Consider the following 25,306-nt stretch of genomic DNA (forward strand, 5'->3'; position numbering starts at 1 on the left):
ATTGTCTACTTTAGTTTGCTCTCGTACCCATGTTGCTCTTTTTCTGTCTCTAAATATTATTTCCATTATTAGTCTTCCCATAGCTTATGTTATAAGGGTTTAGTAAGGCTCCAAGTTTTTTTTATGATTAAGTTAAAACTAGTAAGACCATCTCATTAAATACTTTTCTTTTTAAAGAAAGTGGCAATTTAGTTTTTATAATCTCATATTGTTTTCCAAAGGCTCTCCATCCCATGATTATCCTTCTCTTAGTTTTCATTAATAATCTCTTTGAAAGGTTCATCCATAACTCTCATTGGTTGTCTCTGCATTTCCATTGAACATTATCTTAATTTTACTCATTTTTTTTTTTGTTTAGTCCCACATTTCTGCTTTCTAAATTTTAAATCTTGTATCATCTTTTGCAGTTTCCACAATGATTCACTAAACACAACTATGTCATCTATAAATCTTAAATTGTTAAGGTGTTCCCCATTAAAATTAATCCCTACATTTCCCCAATCTAAAGAACATTATCTTAGTTTTACTCATTTTTTATGTTTAGTCCCACATTTCTGCTTTCTAAATTTTAAATCTTCCATCATCTTTTGCAGTTTCCACAATGATTCACTAAACACAAATATGTCATCTGTAAACCTTAAATTGTTAAGGTATTCCCCATTAAAATTAATCCCTACACTTCCCCAATCTAAATTTTCAAAATACCACGGAAAATAATTAAGATATTCTTCATACATTTGGCAAAGGTATCAACATAAAACTGAAGACAGATAAAAAAACCTTGAATGTTACTCCTCTTTACTAGTATGTTTGAGACCAATGGTAATTAAAAAAAAAAAAAAAAAAAAAAAAAAAAAAAAAAAAAAAAAAGGAAATTCACATAACTCTACTTCAGCAAAAACATTTTAATTATAAATATAACCAAATCATTCCGTATTGGAGGCCCACATAATCAGAATCGCATATCTTAACATATCCTATTTCTCAATGGGCATAACTTTGATTTTGTTCTTATTCCTCTCCTTATTGTTTTTTCAACATCTACAATCTTTTACCATTTGAGTTCACAGAAAATTCTATTACGCAAGAAAACGAAAATAGGAGAAATCACGTTTCACTTCAGGCTACCCCCAACCAAGGTTTGGAGGTCATCTTCAGATCTGGTCTGATGTGCCTTGTCGAATCAATAACTGGAAAATAGCCCCATTATCAGACGTGAGAATATTTTCCTGTACGAGACGCGATAGAATCGTCGTCATAATTCAAGAAAATGGAATTGGGATATCTTTTCCAAATGTTCTTTACAAATTACTACCATTCTGTTCCGTGGACGGCTGCTGGGAAAGTCAATGAACTTTCCACAAATGTTTTAAGAATGTATGCCCATCATAAAACAATATGGAATATTGATATAAAATTACAATCAAAAGTGTTTTAAGTAAAACTATATCCTGTGTATAGGCTATTGCTGCGGGTATGTATATATACATACATACAGGCACACACCAATATATATATATATATATATATATATATATATATATATATATATATATATATATATATATATATATATATATATATATATATAGTGTGTGTGTGTGTGTATTTGAGTGGGCATACCTTAACGAGGTGAAAGGGTTTGTGAATCACCATGATCAGCAAAGCTAGCTGTAATAGTTAGGGCCACCCATACTAAGTTGGTTTGCGGTAAGTGATCAAGCTAAAGTCTGCCACCATCACCAATCTGCAGTGGCCAGCGTGGTGATGAAAATAGCCATACCCCAGACATAAATAAGGACATGTCTGAGGCCTTAGTCCTGCAGTAGACTACAAACGTTAGCATTTGTCTGTTTGATTATATATCAGTAACATCACATGTACTGAATGTATATAGACACACCCACACACATACACACATACATACATATATATATATATATATATATATATATATATATATATATATATATATATATATATATATATATATATATATATATCATTGAAGGCGATAGCCTTAGTGGCGTTAATATGTTTCCTGCAGGAATCTTCATATTTCCTTAGCTTCTTTAAGTTTTCGGACGTAATCCTTTGGTTTAATGAACGATAATTATTTATTTTCTTCAAACTTTATTCACTGCAGCAATCTTTCCACAAAACTTTCTCTCTCTCTTTGTATGTGTGTGTATATATATACTGTATATATATATATATATATATATATATATATATATATATATATATATATTTTATATATATATATATATATATATATATATATATAGAGAGAGAGAGAGAGAGAGAGAGAGAGAGAGAGAGAGAGAGAGAGAGAGAGAGAGAGAGAATAGTAATATTTGTGTATTCTATGTACAAATTTTGCTCACAGCGTTCACATAATAAAACGTGGGTACAATTTCCGCGTATTGTGACCATATATTACTAACCCTCAAACTTCCTGAGATTTAGGGCAACATTCTTGGCAACGACTGTCCGCATGAAATAATTGGGAAAAGTTATCGAGGCTAACGCCAGCGAAGTGAGTGGGAAATTAACCACCATTCACCCCCAAACCCCTTGCCCCCACACCCCACCCTCCCTATGAGGCTTGCACATCGTCTGTTGCCACGAGACTTTGCCATTAAGATCGTCACCATCTGCCCTACTTTTACTATACACGGGCGTTTCGTTGTCAAGGTTGTCTGGGAAATTTTCTACCGCACAGTTCAACGTTAGCTCTTTATTTTCTGTTCATACGGCTTTTTTCTAAGCTATTTTCCTCGCTATTATAACTGCATTGATAAATTTACGAATTTTGAACATTTCCTTTTAACCGAAAGGCTTACTTTTCTGAAAGTTTCATCACTTTCTAATATGGGTTCGTCCAATTTCCTACCTCTTTTCACCACCTCTAAGAAAGATTGTAATCAACCTTTACATACTGTTACTGAAGATGACTTAACATTCCGTAAAATATGACGGAAATTTTTATTCATGTATCATTCTTGTCAGTAAAGGAAAGAAAGGTAAAAAAGATCATTGTGCAAAACCAAAATCAAGGAAGGGTAAAGAGAACGGGTGAAATTCAATAACCAATTTCATCTTGATTGTTATTTTTCAACGGATTCCATACGGTTCTCAATTAGACTTGTCCTAAAAAAAAAAAAAAAAAGAAAAGAAAAAAAACCGAATCAAAAACAGAAATAAAAAATGTCAAAAGAAGTTATTTCCTATATTTTTCGACATTCAAAAAATGAAAATTTACCGAAAGTACATATTTCCAGTCTCATATTAATTTCTTCTATCTGGTCTCGGTAAACATTGGTCTGACACTCCACTTTTAACATCCCATCCACTGTAAATATGCGATAAACAACTTATACATTTTGCCCTCAATATTCATAAAATATTTCGCATCTCAGGACCCCTACAATAATTATGAAACTAAAATCATTAAAATTTCTAAAAGAAATCGGATGGTATGAAAAAAAAAAAAAAAAAAAAAAAAAAAAAAAAAAAAAAAAAAAAAAAAAAAAGTGTACTGCAGATCGCTTTCCATATATTGTCCATGAAACTGTAAATCTTCAGTTATAAAAAGTTGATCCGCTCTTTGTTAAGTCTTTCCGTTGTTCTATAACAAGCACGAAGCCCAAATATCTAAGGATAACGACTGGATAAAAGCAAGTGCAAAGTTTGGTCTGTCTATTCGCATGCAGCAAAATATGCATCCATGACTTTATAGAATAGAAGAAATCGAATAGTTTTATATATACATATATATATATATATATATATATATATATATATATATATATATATATATATATATATATATATATATATATATATATATATACATACATATATATATAAAATTACTTATATATATATATATATATATATATATATATATATATATATATATATATATATACACATACATATATATATATATATATATATATATATATATATATATATATATATATATATATATAAGTAATTTTATATATATATATATACAGTATATATGTGTGTGTGCGTGTTTGTGTAAATATTAATAATGGCATTTAATTTAGAATTCAACCTTTGGGACTGTATATTCAATGGAAAGTCATTTGTGATAAATGCTTCTATCTGGTCAAGTATTCGACCCTATGCCTCTGACTCGAAACAATGCCAGCAGTGACTCTCTTACCAACCATGCTACCAATGAAATACAATTTAATTCTGTTCTCAGACGTGAAACCAACCCATCTCCACCATGAAAGCTGATTAGTGAGTTTGCAACACGTGGATACTTATGATAAATATCTATCACTAACACTGTTAATGGGTCCTGGCACGTCTCTACTTGAAACTTTTATTCTGAGCTTTATATATTCATAAATTCACAAATTTTCTTGGTTACCGCGGGTTTTTTTCTTTCGTGTTATTCCTAAATACGCTATCCCTCCTCTTGTATATTTGCAACTGCCCTTTGCTTCCATCATGTGAATGCACCTTAGATAACACGTGTCTTAGCACCCATCAGCAAAGTTTTAAAATTTTCCTTCTGTGGCTTCCACCATTTCTCTAACTCTAGCTCAAAGTTTGTCTATTCTCTCCTCATATTCTTACACACATATACACACACATACACACACACATATATATAATATATATATATATATATATATATATATATATATATATATATATATATATATATATATATATATATATATATATATATATATATATATATATATATATATATATACATATACTGTACATATATTTATATATAGATACATAAATCATAAATATATCCCCATATAGGCTAGGCTACTTATCAAAATCACATTAATACTTATCAATATCATTATGAGTCTCGCTAATAACAAACCAATTATATTACAAATCTAACCGTCATTATAACTTGTATGTTTATCTATTTACCAAAGGATTCGGCGGAGGGCAGCTCCGATCTCCTTCAAGAAGCTGTGTCAGCCTCCTGAGCGCAACTCCGCAGGAGACGGCGCCCAAGAGACAGCGGGTTCCTTTTAGCACGGTCGTATTCACGGAGAGGAAGCCCTCCACGGGAGATGCCCTTATACAGAGCTTAGGCCTGAGCGCAGACGGCGCAGACACCATCCAGGATATAGCGTCGAAAAACCAGGTATGCTCTTAAATAAGGCCTCAGGAATGGTCAACTACCCATACTTTCAAGGATATCCCTTTTTTGGGGGTAGATAATGATTCTCCTATATTGATGACTTTTTTCTACTCTTCCTATTGTTTCATTTCTATCGAATCTATTGTCCATGTCCACGAAACAATCATTTCAATCATTGTCTACTGATGCCTGTATTTACGCTGGGCGTAATATTTATTTCATTCAGCATATTAGTAGTTTCACCCACATTGTATGATTCTATGGGGTAAACAACATAATTTTGTTTCACTAAGGAATATAGCAAGAATACATCCTCCTTGTAACTCGACTGTGTACTTTGCGTTGTGCTCCGATGGTTATTGTTTGGATTCCCGTTAATGGTTGTTTTATTCATTTTCAATTAACGGCAATATTTATTTGCATATTCTTGCATTTCTTTAATTTGGCAATGTTGCCAATCTCGTTCAACCTTTATCTGCACAAAACCATCCTATTTTTATTCATGATTTTACTTTTGGTTTATAGAAATAACAAACCAAATTGAAATTACGATTCAGAGCAGTTTTACCCTTGAACTCTCTTACTGTCAACATTGCACTATGATACAATCATCTTATTCTTTGTATGTTATTCTAACAGAAAAAAACACTTCATGAAATCAAAATTCACATAATAATGAAGTTTATTCTAGAAACAAGAGAGTATTTACTCATCTATATATTTACCAGATGGCCAAACCATCTGACTCTAAGTAGCCACTTGGAAAATATCACTTCTTATCATATTAAATCTAACATAATCAAGCAGTTCTTCGTTGTCTGTTGAAGTTTAGGTTTAAGAATGAACTCATAGGTTGCCAGTTATGTTTAAATATTCAAAAATACATGCAGTTTCGTTTTCAGGAAACTGCAAGACACAAGTTTATCCCTTTAGATACACAAGAATGACTCGAATCCTTATCATTATGGTTACACCAATATCAAATGAATTAGTAGTTGTAGGTTTGTGTTGGAAGGGCCATATTATGCTCCGTAACAGAGGAAAATAGGGTGCTGATGAACATCTCTTCTTAAAGACAAAATTCTTTCTTAAAAGACAGAGATGCATTTCATGTGGAATAAGAAGGGCTGACAAAGTATCTAACGTTAGAAGGATGTGAAAAATTACTCAAGATACGATCGAGTTAAATATGAATCCAAATTGAAAGCGAGGTCTAAACATTGATTTAATTGATATGACCATGATTCAAACGTATATTGAAGGACGTTAATCCGCAAACCTTTGCAGATAGGGAAGCAATCATCAATTTCAAAAACGTATAAATTTTCAGACACTTTCAAGAGAACAGCTCATAGACTGGAGAGCGTTCTTCTCTGAACTGCTCTCTTGAATGTCTGAAAAAAGGGTATACGTTATGGGGAGAGGGATAAATTTTCAAAATCTCAAACATCTAAGGAAAAGGAAGAGAAGTGTTGGGTAAAAAGGGATTTAGGGAATTTTTAATTCAAGTTAGAAATCAAACATTGTTCAATCGTCCCACCGAGATTAATCAGATCCGCCATGCATATAGTCAAAATCACATTGAGAGCCAACATCTGAAGAGAACTGAAGAATGTACGGTTATTTGCAAGAAGAAAAATCATCTGAATAATATGGAATTGGAAGGGCGATAACGATGTTTGAAATCACCCATAAAGAAGACATATGTCCGACGATATTAAGAATCCCCAGATATGTGAGAAGCCATAGCGCATAATCTTCTCAATTATATAAGAAATTTCAAATTCGATTGATAATATAATTAGGCCAGAGGCCAGGCCCTTAAACCAGTGAGGTTATGCGTCACCATCATAATACAATTTGGCTAAATACTAAATGATTTAAGAGTAAGTTACGTCATCCCAGTATTCTAAAAGATGCCAATTAAGCAGTTTCAAACATTTCAACAAGCCGTGTCTTACACAAGGTAAGGCAATCTTACAGACAGACAGACAGAACAAGCTGTAATACCGATCCGGTAATCAGAAAGAGAGTTGCAGTTAACTGATAGGTACCAGCTCTACCATAAAAAGAACCAGTTCTGGTTACAGTTTCAAGATAATTAATTTGAAAGTTTTCAGATAAAAATCTTTCGGAACTTTCAAAGTTTTTAGGACTCCACGGTCCCAAAATATCTGCAAATAAAATGCAGCACTCGCAATGCCATCTATTTTAAGGTTTCAGCCCCGTCATGTCTAGATAGGAAAGAAATGATGACAACAGACTTGATAGTTGCGCCATCCATTTCAAGAACCCTTCCCAATTAAACCTAAGATTCTTTTAAATCGAATCTGACCTTATGTAATGATGGCATCTCATCACATTAAAGCTTCAATGATAGTTATCTCAAATTCTTCCCCAGGGACAAGATATATATAGAGCATAATCTCGAAGGGTGCAGAGTAAGAAGAATTAGCAGCTATTTATAGATAGAATATAATTCTTTGGAAAGGGAGATTTTTCCTATTTGCGCGTCTCGGGCCGAAAGGAATGATACGATACTACAGGCGGGAAGAAATGCTGTCCCGGGGCAGTGTTGACATCCAGTTGCTATGGTAACCAACCCTGCATACCTCCTGCTTCTGCTCAGGATTCACCTGATGCTTTTCCCTCTCGGTCTATGAGAACAGAAGACAATTGAAGAAAGTAATACCTTTACCCGAGGTAAAGGACAGTTAGTAGCTCTCATAGTCCTTATCACTCCATATATCATAACAGAGGGCATCAAGCTTTTCAAAAATATTCATCTTTTTATTGTTGAAATGCTTTTCGCAGAAGCGATAAGTTATGTGCAAAAATAAAACAGAAAGGTAAACAAATAAGCCAATGAGGAAAATGACAGACGTAGTTTAGATCATTAAATTTTGAATAGGCTGCTTTCAATAGCAATCTATGAATCTATGGGTTTAATGTAAGAAACTCTAAGGTATATAGAAAAGTACCTGATTACTCAAAAAGCGTCAAGCATATGTGTACTAGAGAGAGAGAGAGAGAGAGAGAGAGAGAGAGAGAGAGAGAGAGAGAGAGAGAGAGAGAGATTATACTCGTTTACTTCTTAGGAATATGACGTTTCATCATGAGTAGGACACTTCATAGTTTGAAAAATCATGAGTAAATCAAAGGGCTAGCCAGACATATATCTTTTTAAGTCTCATTCATGCTAAAACCTATATAAAATATTAAAGTATTACCTATCTATAAAGCATTTCCATTTTCATTAGTCAGCAACGGAAATCTACATGTTATCATGAATTCCAGATACTTTTACAAATCAATATTCCGTCATTATTCATAAAAACATTACGTAACCTCGCTTCCTTGTTTTTTCCAACAGCAAATTTAGTTACGACATTTTTACGGTATTTTTTCATGAAAGGTAAAAATTCAACAGTCAAAATGATTGTCCAGCACTGAATAATCTCGTTGTTCCAATTTTCATCATTTTTCTTTGTTCTTCCATCTTGTTTTCTCTCTCTCTCTCTCTCTCTCTCTCTCTCTCTCTCTCTCTCTCTCTCTCTCTCTCTCTCTCTCTCTCTCTCTCTCTCTACGTCCTCATCATTGATTAATCACTATAAAGCAAAAACAAAAACCCTCAGCTAATCCAATTACTTAGTTTCCTTGAAAGCCATGGCCGGTTAAAGTAACTTATTTTCGTTGTGATCTCCGTTAATTAATATTCTCAATTCAATTTCTCTCTCCTGATCACTTCACGTTAACATTTTGGATGTCATAAAAAAATTCACGTTATAGCAGAATATCAAGGTCAGATAGCCTACTACTTCTCCCTAATCGTGATGTGACGAATGCATGGTGTATCTTATTACGAAGGGTAACGTAGTTAGCGATCTAATCAATACAAGTTTTCGGGATCAGTGGTTCAAAAACCAATTATAAAATGAGTGTGAAATTTAACTCTGAGGTTGTTACCAACAGTATCATACTTGCTAACGCCATAATATACTTCCAACACTAGCTTAGATATAGTAAGATATACACGAACTAGTTTCCGTATACATGCATGTACACATTCTAAGCATATGATTATCGCCAACGATGCTGTTTGAAGACCACTCATGAATGGCAAGGGCAAGAGACCGTGACATTGCCCTATAGAGCAGGACAATGCCCTGGAGACTGACCAACTACACATATGATTAGCGCCTAATGCTCCTCTCCACCCAAGCTAGGACCAAGGAGGCCTAGTTAATGGCTGCTGATGACTCAGCAGATAGACCAATAGGCTCTCCCAAATCCCTCGTCCTTAGCTCACAAGGATAGTGAGGTTGCAGCGACCAAAGAAACTAACGAGTTTGAGCAGGACTCGGACCCCAGTCTGGCGTTCACCAGTCAGGGACCTTACCACATGGAAAAGAAGGATAGACCTGTGTGACAACGTTACACCTCGACAAATAATCCCTTCTTTGTTTCTAAAGTAAAGACGGCAATGGATAGGTGGAGTGGGAGGGGCAATAATACAAACCAAATTGAATTCATGATAACATTCAAACGCCAAAGCATCGATTATAACAGATACAGTAGATGGAAGACAAAATACATGACTTGGAAATGATGCATAGTATTTACTAGTGTACGCAACCCATCAAGAATTACGGCTAATTACATGGATAGATAGGCACACACACGCACCCCACACTCACTCTACCCCATACATGAAGGACCAGGAGAGCTGGACGTCACTGGAAAGAAATTAATGTATATACATATATATATATATATATATATATATATATATATATATATATATATATATATATATATATATATATATACATATATATATACATATATATATAAATACATATACACACACCCATATATATATATATATATATATATATATATATATATATATATATATATATATATATATATATATATATATATATATACACAGGCAGACGCTGGCTCTTTATTAAAAATGGTGAGATTACTCTTTTATCTAGATAATTAATCACTTGTAAATTTTCCTCCAATCAACAGAGACGGCTTCTTATTAGAGAAGCGTTGTTGACCCAAAACAGAGAGAAAGCTACAAAAATTAATTATAATACCTTAATAACTTTAATAGATAAATTGTACCTAATAATGTAGATAACCCTCCACCAAGCATTACGTTGTAAAAATATATTCAATATAGTAGTCATGATTTCTTTCTTTCAACAAAAGGCTATCTGGCTTCCAGCCTCTGAAACCCACTATCTATGTTCCTCATAGAATACAGATATCTTTATTTTACACCAGAATGCCAAGTAGTTGGTTCCCTTGAATGTTTCTATTCCAGCACACGTCTTTATGAAGAAAGGGGGCTTAATATAAGCTGCTACGATACTTGAATATTTGTTCAGACATGAAAAGGTTCTAGAGAGTTAAAGCTTTAAGAAAAGGATTATGCCTATTGTGTTTGATATAACTTACTTTAGTATACTAAATAACTAAAATATATATGGACACAAACATCCAAACATACGATTACATATACATATACATAGATAGATTGATGAACAGATAGATAGGAATGAGCGTTCCTTAAAGAAAAACAGTGAAATGCAAAAAAAGGAAATTAAATTAACCACTAAAGTATTACACCAAATATACAGAGATGAGGGTCATTGTGCATTGGTCGAAATATGGGCTTAATGATGTATTTGATTTCTTGTTTCTTTTATAAGCCTTTTTAAGATACATTAAAATGTTAGATTACAGTTAGAAGAAATACATACGTATAACTCTATGTATACATATATCTATTAATTTATAATATACATAGCATCTATCTTATATATATATATATATATATATATATATATATATATATATATATATATATATATATATATATATATATATATATATATATATATATATATATATACAGTATATTGTATATGTGCATGTTTATGTATGAATATAGGTCATGACAAGCAACTTACGAAATAATCTTGGATTAGTAACAGTAAGTCAATTTGAGAGCATGTTGAAACATATTTATTAACATGAAAATCCTTTACCCGGGTATCTTGAAGTTCCTTAAATTCTTGTGCACAGGAAACAGTTAATATCGGTAGTCAGTTTGAGATTTGTTAATTCTGGATCTATAAAAAACAAAGTGACGTGCAAATCATTAAAGCGTTAATAAAAACCAAAATGTAAAACTATTGGTTTAGGAGACGAAATTCCTATCCACAAAAATTTGAAAATAATTTTCTTTCATTCTCGAATAATGGCGTCAAATGGATAATATAAGATCAGCATATTTCTCATCTTTAATGAGTATTTACGATCCTGATTCAATTGGTTTTAAAACCATTATGAAACTATAATGGAATCGTCACTTGACTGTCACACAAATAAATTCTCTTCAAGGTCATAATTTCGGTATCCTCATGGTTTGGTCTTTCTGCTTCCGTTATTACAATTCTTACTTTGCATTCATCTGGGTCAATTACTTCCACTCGACAAAACCCACACTATTCTGTTCTTCCATTTTTTCTTTTGACCAGAACTATTTAATGGTAAGAACTATGAAATTACCCATCCATTTGTTCCACATTTTTAAAAATCAAGCATCAGTGAACTTATCCCTTTGGTCTGGAGTGAATTCTACATTGCTCTTGCCTCAAATTACATCTGTTCAAAGCTACTTCGTTGAAATGGAAGGTTTCCCGTGGTTTTCTCATTTCCCCACTGTAGACAAATTAACTGAGCCCCATCTAATGTTGAAATTGTTTTAAAAAATATGTGAAACGGAAGGGATGGTCGTGGCAGTTGAAAGGCAAACCTTAAATTTCCCGAATAGAATAATAATAATAATAATAATAATAATAATAATAATAATAATAATAATAATAATAATAACGAAGAAATTACCAAGTAGAACAGAAAATAAGTCATAGATATGAAATTTTATAAAAGAAAACAATGAAGTTCAAACGTATCCATAGAAACATCAAAGGACGTGCACTCACACAGAGAAAGGCGATGAAAGCCTTTGCAAAAGAATCTGTTCAAAACGACCTTCCTAAAACTTTTACATCTCCACGTGCGAGCGAGCTTGCGCGACTGCGAATCAATTTGTAACTAAGATTCTGACTATAATCTTCTAAACGAAGCTGGCTACAGCTGCAGATGCGACTTAAATATGAAATTAAAAATATCACCGCCACCACGAACACCTCTCTCTCTCTCTCTCTCTCTCTCTCTCTCTCTCTCTCTCTCTCTCTCTCTCTCTCTCTCTCTCTCTCCTGATTAGTTTTCATTTCCAATATTTATTAATCTCATCAGTCAATAAACTAAAACTACCCGGATTCATTTGCACTTTATTTGTTTCTTCATCTTTTTCTTTCCCATTTGAATTGGATTTGAAAGAGAGAATTGTCCAATATCATAGGTTATTATATATTATGATTTTATATTAAAAAGAAGTTATCTCGATAGCATCCATATTCGGTAAGAAATTCTACGGAATGAATTATAAACTACAAGTCTTCTTGAGACCGCAATCTCATTAACATACGACTTTTGTATAAAATATATTAATTATGATTAGTTTAAATTAAAGGCACTTTTTAAATCAGTAGTCTCTACGATATCATGGCATCGCTGATCTAGTAATCTCTGTCGTTTAATTTTCATATTCCCATTAGGAATTTCCGGGTACAATTTCATACGATTACATCTCGATTAAACTCAATTTATCTTTTCGTCTCTTATTTTTCTACAATAATTCTGTTACTGATGCGAGCTGCACCTTTAAGGTCCTGCGGAGTTTTCCAATAGGATTTTCGATCAACTTTTAAGATAAAAGGCATTATTCTGCCAGTCCAACCCTCTCTCTCTCTCTCTCTCTCTCTCTCTCTCTCTCTCTCTCTCTCTCTCTCTCTCTCTCTCTCTCTCTCTCTCGTTGAATTCAAGTTTTCTCCTTCCCAATAGTATCCATCATCGTTAACCTGATTCATATCTTCGTCTATTTTTCCCTAAATCCCGACACAACATTTTCGCATAACCCAAAGTTCAATCAATTCAAGAATAGTTTTCCCTTGCCCATTTTCTGGTAAAAAAAAAAAATTCTCTCTCTCTCTCTCTCTCTCTCTCTCTCTCTCTCTCTCTCTCTCTCTCTCTCTCTCTCTCTCTCTCTCTCTCTCTCTCTCTCATAGTTTTCCAACCTTTATATTTGGCGTATAGCGTATAATTTCCATTAAATCTACTTAGTCTTTTATTACTGTTATTTTATGTTATATTCATTACAGAATAATAATTTTCTCTCTCTCTCTCTCTCTCTCTCTCTCTCTCTCTCTCTCTCTCTCTCTCTCTCTCTCTCTCTCTCTCTCTCTCTCTCTCTCTCTCTCTTTTTTTCTACACTTGTCATATATACATATTTTCCTTGTCATATATACATATTTTCCTAGTATATATACATATTTTCCCTGTCAAATAATCCTCCGTGAACTGAAATGGCAAATTATCTTTAAAGCTCTTGACTCCAAACAGAAAGGGCTCAATGTTCTGCACCAGCTCCAATCTAATTACTAAATGAAGCATCAAGGTACTTTTCGCTGCTTCAAGGCCACTCGATACTCTTCCAATACGGCTTGTTTAAAGATATCTCTAATTCACAACTGCAGCTTCATTAACGGTTTAAAGGCCGATCATGAATGGCAGGAGCAAGGGACAGTGACATTGCCCTATCAAGCAAGACAATGCCCTAGAGACTGACCATATTACATATGATCAGCGTCCAAGCCCCCTCTCCAACCAAGCTAGGACCAAGGAAGGCCAAGCAATGGCTGCTGATGACTCAGCAGATAGACCTATAGGCTCCCCCAAATCCCCCATCCTTAGCTCACAAGGATGGTGATGTTGCAGTGACCAAAGAAACTAACGAGTTTATGCGGGACTCGAACCCCAGTGTGGCACTCGCCAGGCAAGGACACTACCACCAGGCCACCACAACCCTGTAAAGTTTCTGGAAGTGTCTACTGTTTGCAGATCAAACTATTTCAGCCATACCATGTGTTCACAAATGTAGATGTATCAAATTCTTGGAAGATGCGTCTTTATACTGAAATACTCCAGACATGCCATTAATTTTGTTCATTTACGCAGTTTCGTTTATTCAAGTAAGTTCTTTGACAATACATCTATTCGCAAAGATAACTAAACCTAACGTAGTTTCGTTTACTCAACTTCTATGAAGCTACAGCTATTTCCCAATTAACTAAAACAGACTTAGTTTCATAAACTCATTTTTTTATGCTACAGGTATTTGCAAGACAGCTAAACCGAACTAGTTTCGATTATTCAGCTTCTTTGATACAATACCTATTTCTATACCTAACTTAACCAAACACAGTTTCGTTTCCTCAACTTCTTTGAAGCTACACCTATTTCCAAACCAAAAAAAACCAAACGAAGTTTCATTTACTAAACTTTTTTGTAGCTACACCTATTTCCAAAGCTAAAAAAACCAAACGAAGTTTCATTTACTAAACTTTTTTGAAGCTACGCCTATTTCCAAAGCTAAATAAACCAAACGAAGTTTCATTTACAAAACTTTTTTGAAGCTACGCCTATTTCAAAAGCTAAATAAACCAAACAAAGTTTCATTTACTAAACTTTTTTGAAGCTACGCCTATTTTAAAAGCTAAATAAACCAAACGAAGTTTCATTTACAAAACTTTTTTGAAGCTACGCCTATTTCAAAAGCTAAATAAACCAAACAAAGTTTCATTTACTAAACTTTTTTGAAGCTACGCCTATTTTAAAAGCTAATAAACCAAACGAAGTTCATTTGCTAAACTTTTTGAAGCTACGCCTATTTCAAAAGCTAAATAAACCAAACAAAGTTTCATTTACTAAACTTTTTTGAAGCTACAACAGTTTCCAAAAAATAAATCACCCAAACGCAGTTGTTTCCTCAACTTAATTGAAGCAAAAACTGTTTCTAAACTTAATTAAACCAAACACAGTTTCGTTTACTAAAATTATTTGAAGCCAGTTATTTTCAAAACTAACTAAACCAAATGCAATTTAGCTTAATCAACTTCTTTGAAGCTACAGTTATTTCCAACCCTAGCTAAACAAGCTATATATACCATATGTTCATAAACGTAATTTCACCAAATTGTCAAGTTCTTTGAAGATTAAGTTGTTGTCAAACCAAAGCTTCTCACATATTCAGCCATTCCGTTTCCATTATTATCTTGCCATTCTTCCTCTTCATCAATCTTAACCAATCATTCATAACAAAAATCAGTTTTAGATTGTTCTTACTCTTTTTTCCTCTGTTTCAATTCTCTAAAGATTTTCACTTTTCAGTTCTGAGAATTTTTATTTCATTTTTTTTTCACTTCCCTATTTCAACAGTTCCCGAAAGCTTATCGTTTCTTCTCTATACAGGATTTTTTACTTTTCGGTCTCGGAGACTAATATTTCTTATAAGTTATAATACTCAAGTAATGTCCACGCTCTTATACAGTAGTTTAAAAAATTAACGTATACCAAACATGCTTATGTTCTAACAGTCCAGCTGCCATTTCTTCAGCTATTTTTTACTAGTACAACATACTGTCTGCTTAATCATTTTCATTTTTGACCTTACAATCCCTTCTTCTCCAATATTTTTTTTTCTATATTCAAGCAATCTTCTAATACTCTCCATGCCCATTAAACAATATATATTTAATTCACCTAATCTCTATTGTCACTAAAATTATAATGCCCTTGATTTCCGTTACTTACAGCGCATATAGTCTCCGTAAATTCATCGTTAATTCCTAAATATAAATACATACATGCATACAGCATAAATAAATACACACAACACACAAATTTACACACACACACACACACACACACACATATATATATATATATATATATATATATATATATATATATATATATATATATATATATTTGTTTTATTCATATTATATATACGCACATATATATACATATATATATTTATTTATATACACACATACTTTCAAGTATTACACCACTAATAACTTTTTAATATCGAATTCAATACACCTCGAGATCACAGACACAAAGGGAAATAATTTCTTGTTTTAAGATTACTTCTGTCCGTGCCAGGATTTCGATTTATGCCGCAGTGTAAACAAAGCTGATTTTAAGTAATAAAATTAATGTTTTCGAAGAGATAAGACGTCGTAGGTCTGGTTATGGACCAGGGGGGTGTAGGGGGTGTAGGTGTCACAAGCGCAAGAGGTAACCCCTCTCCTGATCAGCAAAAAAAGGGATAACAGTGACCCCCTACGATAATCTAAGTGAGTATGGTTAGCCTGAATTGCATCCCCTTATCGTTTACTCAGTACTTTCCCAACACACAAAAATCCGATTTCCAGCAATGGTCCGGAATCTCAACTACTCACTTTCGATATAAAAGAAGATTAAAGGTGTTAAAAAATATTATATCATGGAGATACATGTCATTCCACTGTCACAAATCAATCTCTGGACTAAATATATATTATCTCTCTCTCTCTCTCTCTCTCTCTCTCTCTCTCTCTCTCTCTCTCTCTCTCTCTCTCTCTCTCTCTCTCTCTCTCTCTCTCTATATATATATATATATATATATATATATATATATATATATATATATATATATATATATATATATAAAATATATATATGTATACTATATATATATATGTATACTATATATATATATATATATATATATATATATATATATATATATATATATATATATATATATATATATATATATAGTATACATATATATATATATATATATATATATATATATATTATTACTATCCAAGCTACAACCCTAGTTGGAAAAGCAAGATGCTATAAGCCCAGGGGCTCCAACAGGGAAAAATAGCCCAGTGAGGAAAGGAAATAAGGAAATAAATAAATGAAGAGAACAAATTAACAATAAATCATTCTAAAAACAGTAACAACGTCAAAACAGACATGTCATATATAAACTATTAACAGCATCAAAAACAAATATGTCATAAAAAAACTATAAAAAGACTCATGTCCGCCTGGTCAACAAAAAAGCATTTGCTCCAACTTTGAACTTTTGAAGATCTACTGATTCAACCACCCGATTAGGAAGATCATTCCACAACTTGGTAACAGCTGGAATAAAACTTCTAGAGTACTGCGTAGTATTGAGCCTCGTGATGGAGAAGGCCTGGCTATTAGAATTAACTGCCTGCCTAGTATTACGAACAGGATAGAATTGTCCAGGGAGATCTGAATGTAAAGGATGGTCAGAGTTATGAAAAATCTTATGCAACATGCATAATGAACTAATTGAACGACGGTGCCAGAGATTAATATCTAGATCAGGAATAAGAAATTTAATAGACCGTAAGTTTCTGTCCAACAAATTAAGATGAGAATCAGCAGCTGAAGACCAAACAGGAGAACAATACTCAAAACAAGGTAGAATGAAAGAATTAAAACACTTCTTCAGAATAGATTGATCACCGAAAATCTTGAAAGACTTTCTCAATAAGCCTATTTTTTGTGCAATTGAAGAAGACAGAGACCTTATATGTTTCTCAAAAGTAAATTTACTGTCGAGAATCACGCCTAAAATTTTGAAAGAGTCATAAATATTTAAAGAAACATTATCAATACTGAGATCCGGATGTTGAGGAGCCACCGTCCTTGACCTACTTACAATCATACTTTGAGTTTTGTTAGGATTCAACTTCATACCCCATAATTTGCACCATGCACTAATTCTAGCTAAATCTCTATTAAGGGATTCACCAACCCTAGATCTACATTCAGGGGATGGAATTGATGCAAAGAGAGTAGCATCATCTGCATATGCAACAAGCTTGTTTTCTAGGCCAAACCACATGTCATGTGTATATAGTATGAAAAGTAATGGGCCAAGAACACTACCCTGTGGAACACCGGATATCACATTCCTATAATCACTATGGTGCCCATCAACAACAACTCTTTGAGATCTATTACTTAAAAAATCAATAATAATGCTAAGAAACAACCCACCCACTCCCAACTGTTTTAGTTTGAAAACAAGGGCCTCCTGATTAACACGGTCAAAGGCAGCACTAAAATCAAGGCCAATCATACGAACTTCCCGACCACAATCAAGGGATTTCTGTACAGCATTGGAGATTGTAAGGTCATCACATGCTCCAAGGCCTTTACGAAAACCAAATTGCAAACTAGGGAGTAGATGATTACCTTCAGCAAACCTATTAAGACGTTTTGCCAGAAGACGTTCAAAAACTTTAGATAATATGGGAGTTATGGGCGGTAATCAGTGGGACTTGAGCTACCACAAACACATTTACATAGAGGAGTAACATTACCAATTTTTCAACTAGTGCTAAAAGCTCCTCTTCTTGCTAACTTGCGCAAAATAACAGATAACTTTGGAGCTAAGAAATCTGCTGTCTTTATAAAAAACAAAGGAAAAATACCATTTGGGTCTACACCTCCATAAGCATCAAGGTCCATCAACAGAGCTTTAATCTCACGAGATCGAAAAGCTAAACTAGTTAGTTTAGCCTCAGGAAAACAGGAATGAGGAAGTTCAAGTTTTTCATTACTCTGTTTACTGTCAAAAACATCAGCCAAAAGGGTTGCCTTTTCCTTTGGACAGTGAGTGACTGAGCCATCTGGTTTAAGTAAAGGAGGAACTGTTGCACCTACACCAGAGAGTGCAGATTTAAGGGTAGACCACCATTTATGTTCCTGAGTTGTTCCAGAAAGTGTTTCTTTTATGGTTAAATTGTACTCCTCTTCAGTTGAGGCATAAACTCTCTGAGCAAAAGCTCGAAGCTGAGTATAGTTGTTCCAGGTCAAATCTGATCTGTTCCCCTTCCAAAGATGATAGGCCTACTGTTTCTCCAAATAAGCACGTCTACAATCATCATTGAACCACGGTTTGTCCTTCATTCGGTACCTTAGCACACGAGAAGGGATACGCCTATCAATTATGTTGACTAGATTCTCATTCAAAGGGACAACACGATCTACACTATTATATAATAGTGACCAATTCAAGCACAAAAGATCATGTAAAATCCCATTCCAGTCTGCTTGGGATTTCATATAAATTTTACAAGAATATGATATATCAGGGACAGGCTGCTCAGTCTTCACTAATAATGAAATCAAGGCATGATCAGATGTCCCGACTGGAGAACCAACCTTACAAGTTATAACGCCAGGGGAGTCAGTGTATACGAGGTCCAAGCAATTACCAGACCTGTGAGTAGCTTCATTTATGATTTGCTCACAGCCTGATTCAGAGGCAAAGTCTAAAGCTCTTAAGCCATGGCGATCGGTAGGAGAGATAGAACTTAACCACTCCCTATGGTGAGCATTAAAATCACCAACAAAGACAAAAGAAGCCTTTCTATCATCTTCTTGTATCTTAGCCATAATGGTAAGAAGACAATCGAAGATAGAATCATCTAGGTCTGGATTCCGGTAGATCGAACACAAATAAAAGTTGTTATGCCTGCCACAAACTTTTATTACCTGAATCTCATGACATCCACATTGATAGCAGGACTTATGAGAAGCAGGGTACTCGGTCCTAATATACACCGCCATTCCCCTGGCCCTAGGGATGGCATCACGTTTCAACATTATTGGCTTCTTAAAACCAGTTATAAGGAGCTCAGATGAGTGCCTCATATTAGAAACCAAAGTTTCTGAGCACAAAAGAATATCATACTGTCTGGACGCAACTGTAAGGTCTTGGATATTTGCATGAAGACCACGAATATTGCAATACAGAAGACGACATTGACGAAATCTAGGACGTACTGGTCCCGGATTTCGCTCAATGTCTCCAGACAGCATAAGAATTAATAGAAATAAAAAAGAGACAGCATACTTAAAAACTAGATTAACAAGAATTATAACAAAAACAATACGTACAGAATTATAAACAAAGTGATTGATGATACCCATAGACTATAGTAAAAAGTCGGAAAAACTGGTCAACATGGAGGAGCCGATACACCATGCAAGGCTAAATACCCTCCAGGATAGCCACTTCAACTGAAGGGAGGACAGTAAGGATGGTTTTGAGAAGAAAAATAATCAGAAAAAGGAAAAGACAACCTCTTGATAAACCACCAGGCATCCATGGCCCTTCTATTAAGCCTGCCCAACACACCATTTCAAAAAAACAAGAGGAAGAAAAAAAATAAGATAGAATAGTGTGCCTGAGTGTACCCTCAAGCAAGAGAACTCCAACCCAAGACAGTGGAAGACCATGCTACAGAGGCTATGGCACTACCCAAGACTAGAGAACAGTGGTTTAATTTTGGAGTGTCCTTCTCCTAGAAGAGCTGCTTACCACAGCTAAAGAGTCTCTTCTACCCTTACCAAGAGGAAAGTACACTGAACAAATTGCAGTACAGTAATTAACCCTTTGGGTGAAGATGTGTTAAGTATCTCATTGTTGTCAGATTGTGAGGAAAGACGAGAATATGTAAAGAATAGGCCAAACTATTCTGTGTAAGTGTAGGCAAAGAAAAAATAAGCCGTGACCAGAGAGAGGGATCCAATGCATTACTGTCTGGCCAGTCAAAGGATCCAATACCTCTCTAGTGGTACTATCTCAACGGGCGGCTGGTGCCCTGGCCAACCTACTACCTTATATATATATATATATATATATATATATATATATATATATATATATATATATATATATATATATATATACAATATTATATATATATATATATATATATATATATACATATATATATATATATATATATATATATATATGTATATATATATATATATATATATATATATATATATATATATATATATATATATATATACATACATATACATATTTGTGAAAATACCCTCCATTTTTATAATAAAGCATCAATCTTCCTTGAAGATTTTTTCCTCTCTTTCACACACACGCGCCAGAGAGAATCTTGCTGTAGAGAACCTCTCTCCCACGTGTCTCCGAGAAACTCTTTCATTAGTGAGTAACCAAGCTGCCTAATTATTTTCCCCTATTAGAAACCTAATAATCGACAGCAGACCCTCCTACCTCTAACTTAAATTAAACCTATCCGCGGTTTAATTTACCGTTAACTATTTTTTTCGATATTTTTTTAATTGGGATAGAAATAGGTTTTGATAAACTCTCAAGTTATAACTTTTGTTTGTTAAAGAGAAATATCCTCTATTTCGGAAACAAGAATTTCTGTAAATTTCTTCTGTTAATTTAATCGCATCATCCCTTTAAGCAGAAAACCTAGTATAATGAGTTATGAAAATCTCATAGATGTAGGCTAGAGAGAAAAACAAAACTATGTTTACTTCCTATCTATGTTGAAAAAACATTTTTGTCTATTGTATAATTTTATCTCTTCATCCATCATGACAAGAGCTATACTTAGAATGACGTATTAGAATAAAGGTTGGGGAACTGCACTATATATTCTTCACCTAGCAAAAGCTTTAACTCAAATCCATCCAATATTTCATCATCAAACGGGTGATAACCGATAATAAATCATGTTGCCGCAAATAGCATGAACTTATTTTGAAACGCTTCTTTCCCTAGACTTCTGCCTTCCATTAATTTTGGTATATTTATTTTCCCAAACGAACCTTACCGAGGTATATTCAAACTAATCGAGAATTTATAAATTTAGCTTCATACATTCCTTTTAATAAATCATTTCATGTGCACATTAGTCAAATGTTTTTTTTTATTCCGAGTGAATTATGTCGTCACACTAAATAATCATTGAGAGAGAGAGAGAGAGAGAGAGAGAGAGAGAGAGAGAGAGAGATAATGGAAAATGTTACGACATCTAGAGCGAGAAATAATGGAAAGTGTTACGACATCTATAGCTGGAAGAGGTAAGTTTAAACTTATAAACATTAGTCAAGTTCACGAGAGACAGAGGCATGGAGACCTTAAATGAACACAGGTATAAATGCAATAAGAAAAAATTAAACATCAAACAAACTTCGAAACCAGAAAGCACTTACACCTAGCACCACTAGTTCATGAGAGAGAGAGAGAGAGAGAGAGAGAGAGAGAGAGAGAGAGAGAGAGAGAGAGAGAGAGAGAGAGAGAGTTAACTAATGAAAATATAGTTCACTGCACAAGAGCCACAGGTATTATCATCAGACCCCAAAACTACTAGAGATTGGCGTGGAAACTTTTTATCACTGAATAATTCCATCTTTTGATCTGAAGAGCATACTAACGCTTCTGGAATGTGTTGGAAACCGGATGTAGGTTTCCTAGCCTTGTTCCCTTGAACGAAGACTGAGCCAAGCCAGGGATTAGAATTTCACTTTTAACATTTTACCTTTTACTTTAACAGTAAGGACTTGTTTATATAAACAGTGCCCAAGATTCACTGGTCAAAAATTAATACCTCTTCATTCATCTGAAAATATCTATTTTCTGCAACAATAAATGATCACTGAGAAAAGACAATAGAATAGAGCATAGCCGTTGAACCAACAGCATTAACAGCACAGACAACCGAGTATCATTTAAAAGAAAAAATCCTTTTAAATGAGAGCACACATCTGAGCAAATTGTATATTACGTGCGAAATATTTATGTGATCGTATACAGTTGGACACAGGAGTTCCTGCACACCTAGCTCTAAAGAAGTACACCCTGTCACACCCTTACAGTACGGTGAGTTCCGGTATTTAGCCCCATCCGCTATCTCTGCCATCTCTCCCGGATTGCTAACTCACCGCGCAGTATGGGTGTGACCGTTCGCATTTCCTCAAAGCGAGGTGTGCCAAGAATTCCAATGTCCAACTGTACCCCTCAGGAATTGAGTGTGTAAGCTAAAATACCACAAGGGCCGTTGAAATTTCTAATGGAATCTGAGTAATCTGAGCAAGCGTAATCTGTACTCACATCTGTGCATGAACTCATTAATTCAAAATACGCTACGAAATGGAATATAACTAGTAAATATATATGGAGAGCTTGCTGGGAAAGACTAACCTACTTTACTTACCTAACCCAAACAAATGGAAAACAGAAAATAATGGAAAAGAAAAAGGACTGGGGTCTTTGCCCCAGCAAAGCCAATCCGTCGGGTCTCTCTAGGAACAATGGAAGGTTATAAAAGTAAAACAAAGCTATCTAGAGTTCCAAGCTCGGCAGTAAAATGAAAGAAACCTCAGGTCATTCACACAATGGGCGTCCTTGACACAATAGGAAACACACTTATTTATAACACCTTCATGGTATTACTAAAATTGCAAAGGGTATAAGAACCATTTTCATTTCCAATGTATCGAATGGAAAGATCATACTAAGGCATTATTTCCAGTTCAAAATGTTTACGAATGTTTATAATTTAGTTACGAAAGAAATCAACTAAAGGACCAGCCAAAGTATCACAGTGGCCTCTAACCTAATTAGCTTCACGCCAATAAAACAAACAAAAGTTATATATTCAATTTAGATCATCGTCATAACAGCTGTTTATTTGCCGTTTTCAAACAAATAAAGTATGAAAAAATTAAATATAATAGCTACCTTACAATTATCATATTCATAACAAATTAAATAATGGGGTCGTCGACATATTATGGCGTGAAATCAATTACTTTCAGACACACATGTAACTACCATTAGCTTGAACATCAATCATTCATTTCCTTCAACCCAGACTGGTGCCACAGGCAAACCCCGTCTCCCAAAGGGGATTCGGGGGTTTCATCCCGGCTCGTAAGATTAATGGGAGGCTTTCGGATCCCCCAAAAGGAATTCGGAATCTTGTGTCATTCGAGAGCACCATCGACACAATTGTGCAATTCCAGGCTGCAAATTGTCTTTTATGACGTCCCTCGAGCATTTACAGTTGCCTATAGTTGATCTAAATTTCGATATTTTATGCGTATCTGTATGTATTTTGGTTATATCATTACATGAACTACTCTTACGTTGCAAACCCGGGCATAACACAAATACTGACTCTCAAGCATTAGTCAAGACAATTCTACCAGGAGAGGAAGGAAGTGAATTAATTTGCTTTCTAAAAATTCATTGCACCTTTGTTGACTACGGGTGGTATATAGAACATAAGGGCTAGGGGCTATCACACTTATCCAGAAATAGAACTAAAAGGTTAATATCTAGTACTTCACCCTCTGTGAGGAAAACGCGTATAAACCTTTCCTAAATAAATGAAGAATTAAAAAATGAATAGCTCACAACGATCTGAAGTTTGCCCTTGAAAGATACGGAGGAATAAGAGCCTCGTTGGGCCCGTTACTGTGATTTGCTGTCTCACCTGATGCTACTTACGACGAAGCAAACTTAGTAATGGTTAATCGCCATCAACTTTTCATATTGATACTCGTGCCATAATAAAGAACAAGAAAAACAACGAGAAACTTTCCCGTGTAAGGAAAATATGTTAACGATACAGATAGTAGGAATAAGCATAAATTAGTACATAATTCTATTGATTGACTTTTCATGGGATATGCCTGTGAAGATTTTGCAGCAAAGCCTCCAGGCAGATAAATGAAATATGCATGGTAATTCTAACGAGAGAGAGAGAGAGAGAGAGAGAGAGAGAGAGAGAGAGAGAGAGAGAGAGAGAGAGAGAGAGAGAGAGAGAGAGAGAGAGAGCATCCTGTACACCGTCCATGGTTATCTGGGAAAGGTCTAGCAAAATCGTTGTTAAATTGGAACACTATTACTCTTTACAGACAACTCAATAAACGCCTTTAAACACCGGCAGAACGAAAATTACCCAAAAGGTTACGAATTAAATTAAGCCAAAATCAAAATCTTCCAAAACGACGACATGAAGAATAAATAGTAGGTTAATAAATACGTAATGGTAGGGGGACAGATGAATAATGGGAAAAGAGAGAAGGTGACACTGGGGAAATGCTGCTAAGAACATCTAGTAAGGAGCAATGATGATTAATTATCCAAAAAGGCCTTTCCTAAAATAGACACACGCGTCCCCAGGTAACTTCTATTTTTAAAATTAGCCTTTCACTTTACGCGAAGATGGCGGTCTAACTCTAAACATTTTAATGTTTTAAGAG

The 25,306-nt window shown here is 34.2% G+C and overlaps 1 protein-coding gene across 2 annotated transcripts in view; it reads left to right on the top strand.

Annotated features, from left to right (window-relative positions):
* The window catches only part of LOC137645863 (uncharacterized), a 139,083-nt gene that overhangs the window by 62,299 nt on the left and 51,478 nt on the right, over window positions 1–25,306 (top strand). For both annotated transcript variants that reach the window (XR_011045358.1, XM_068378857.1), the window contains exon 3: window positions 4,947–5,161. Coding sequence is in view for 1 of the 2 variants with exons in the window: in XM_068378857.1 (XP_068234958.1) it covers window positions 4,947–5,161 (215 nt within the window). In the remaining variant the exon portion in view is untranslated. The remainder of the gene's footprint in view (window positions 1–4,946; window positions 5,162–25,306) is intronic.

This window comes from Palaemon carinicauda, chromosome 8 (genome assembly GCF_036898095.1).
Source record: "Palaemon carinicauda isolate YSFRI2023 chromosome 8, ASM3689809v2, whole genome shotgun sequence".
NCBI lineage: Eukaryota > Metazoa > Arthropoda > Malacostraca > Decapoda > Palaemonidae > Palaemon > Palaemon carinicauda.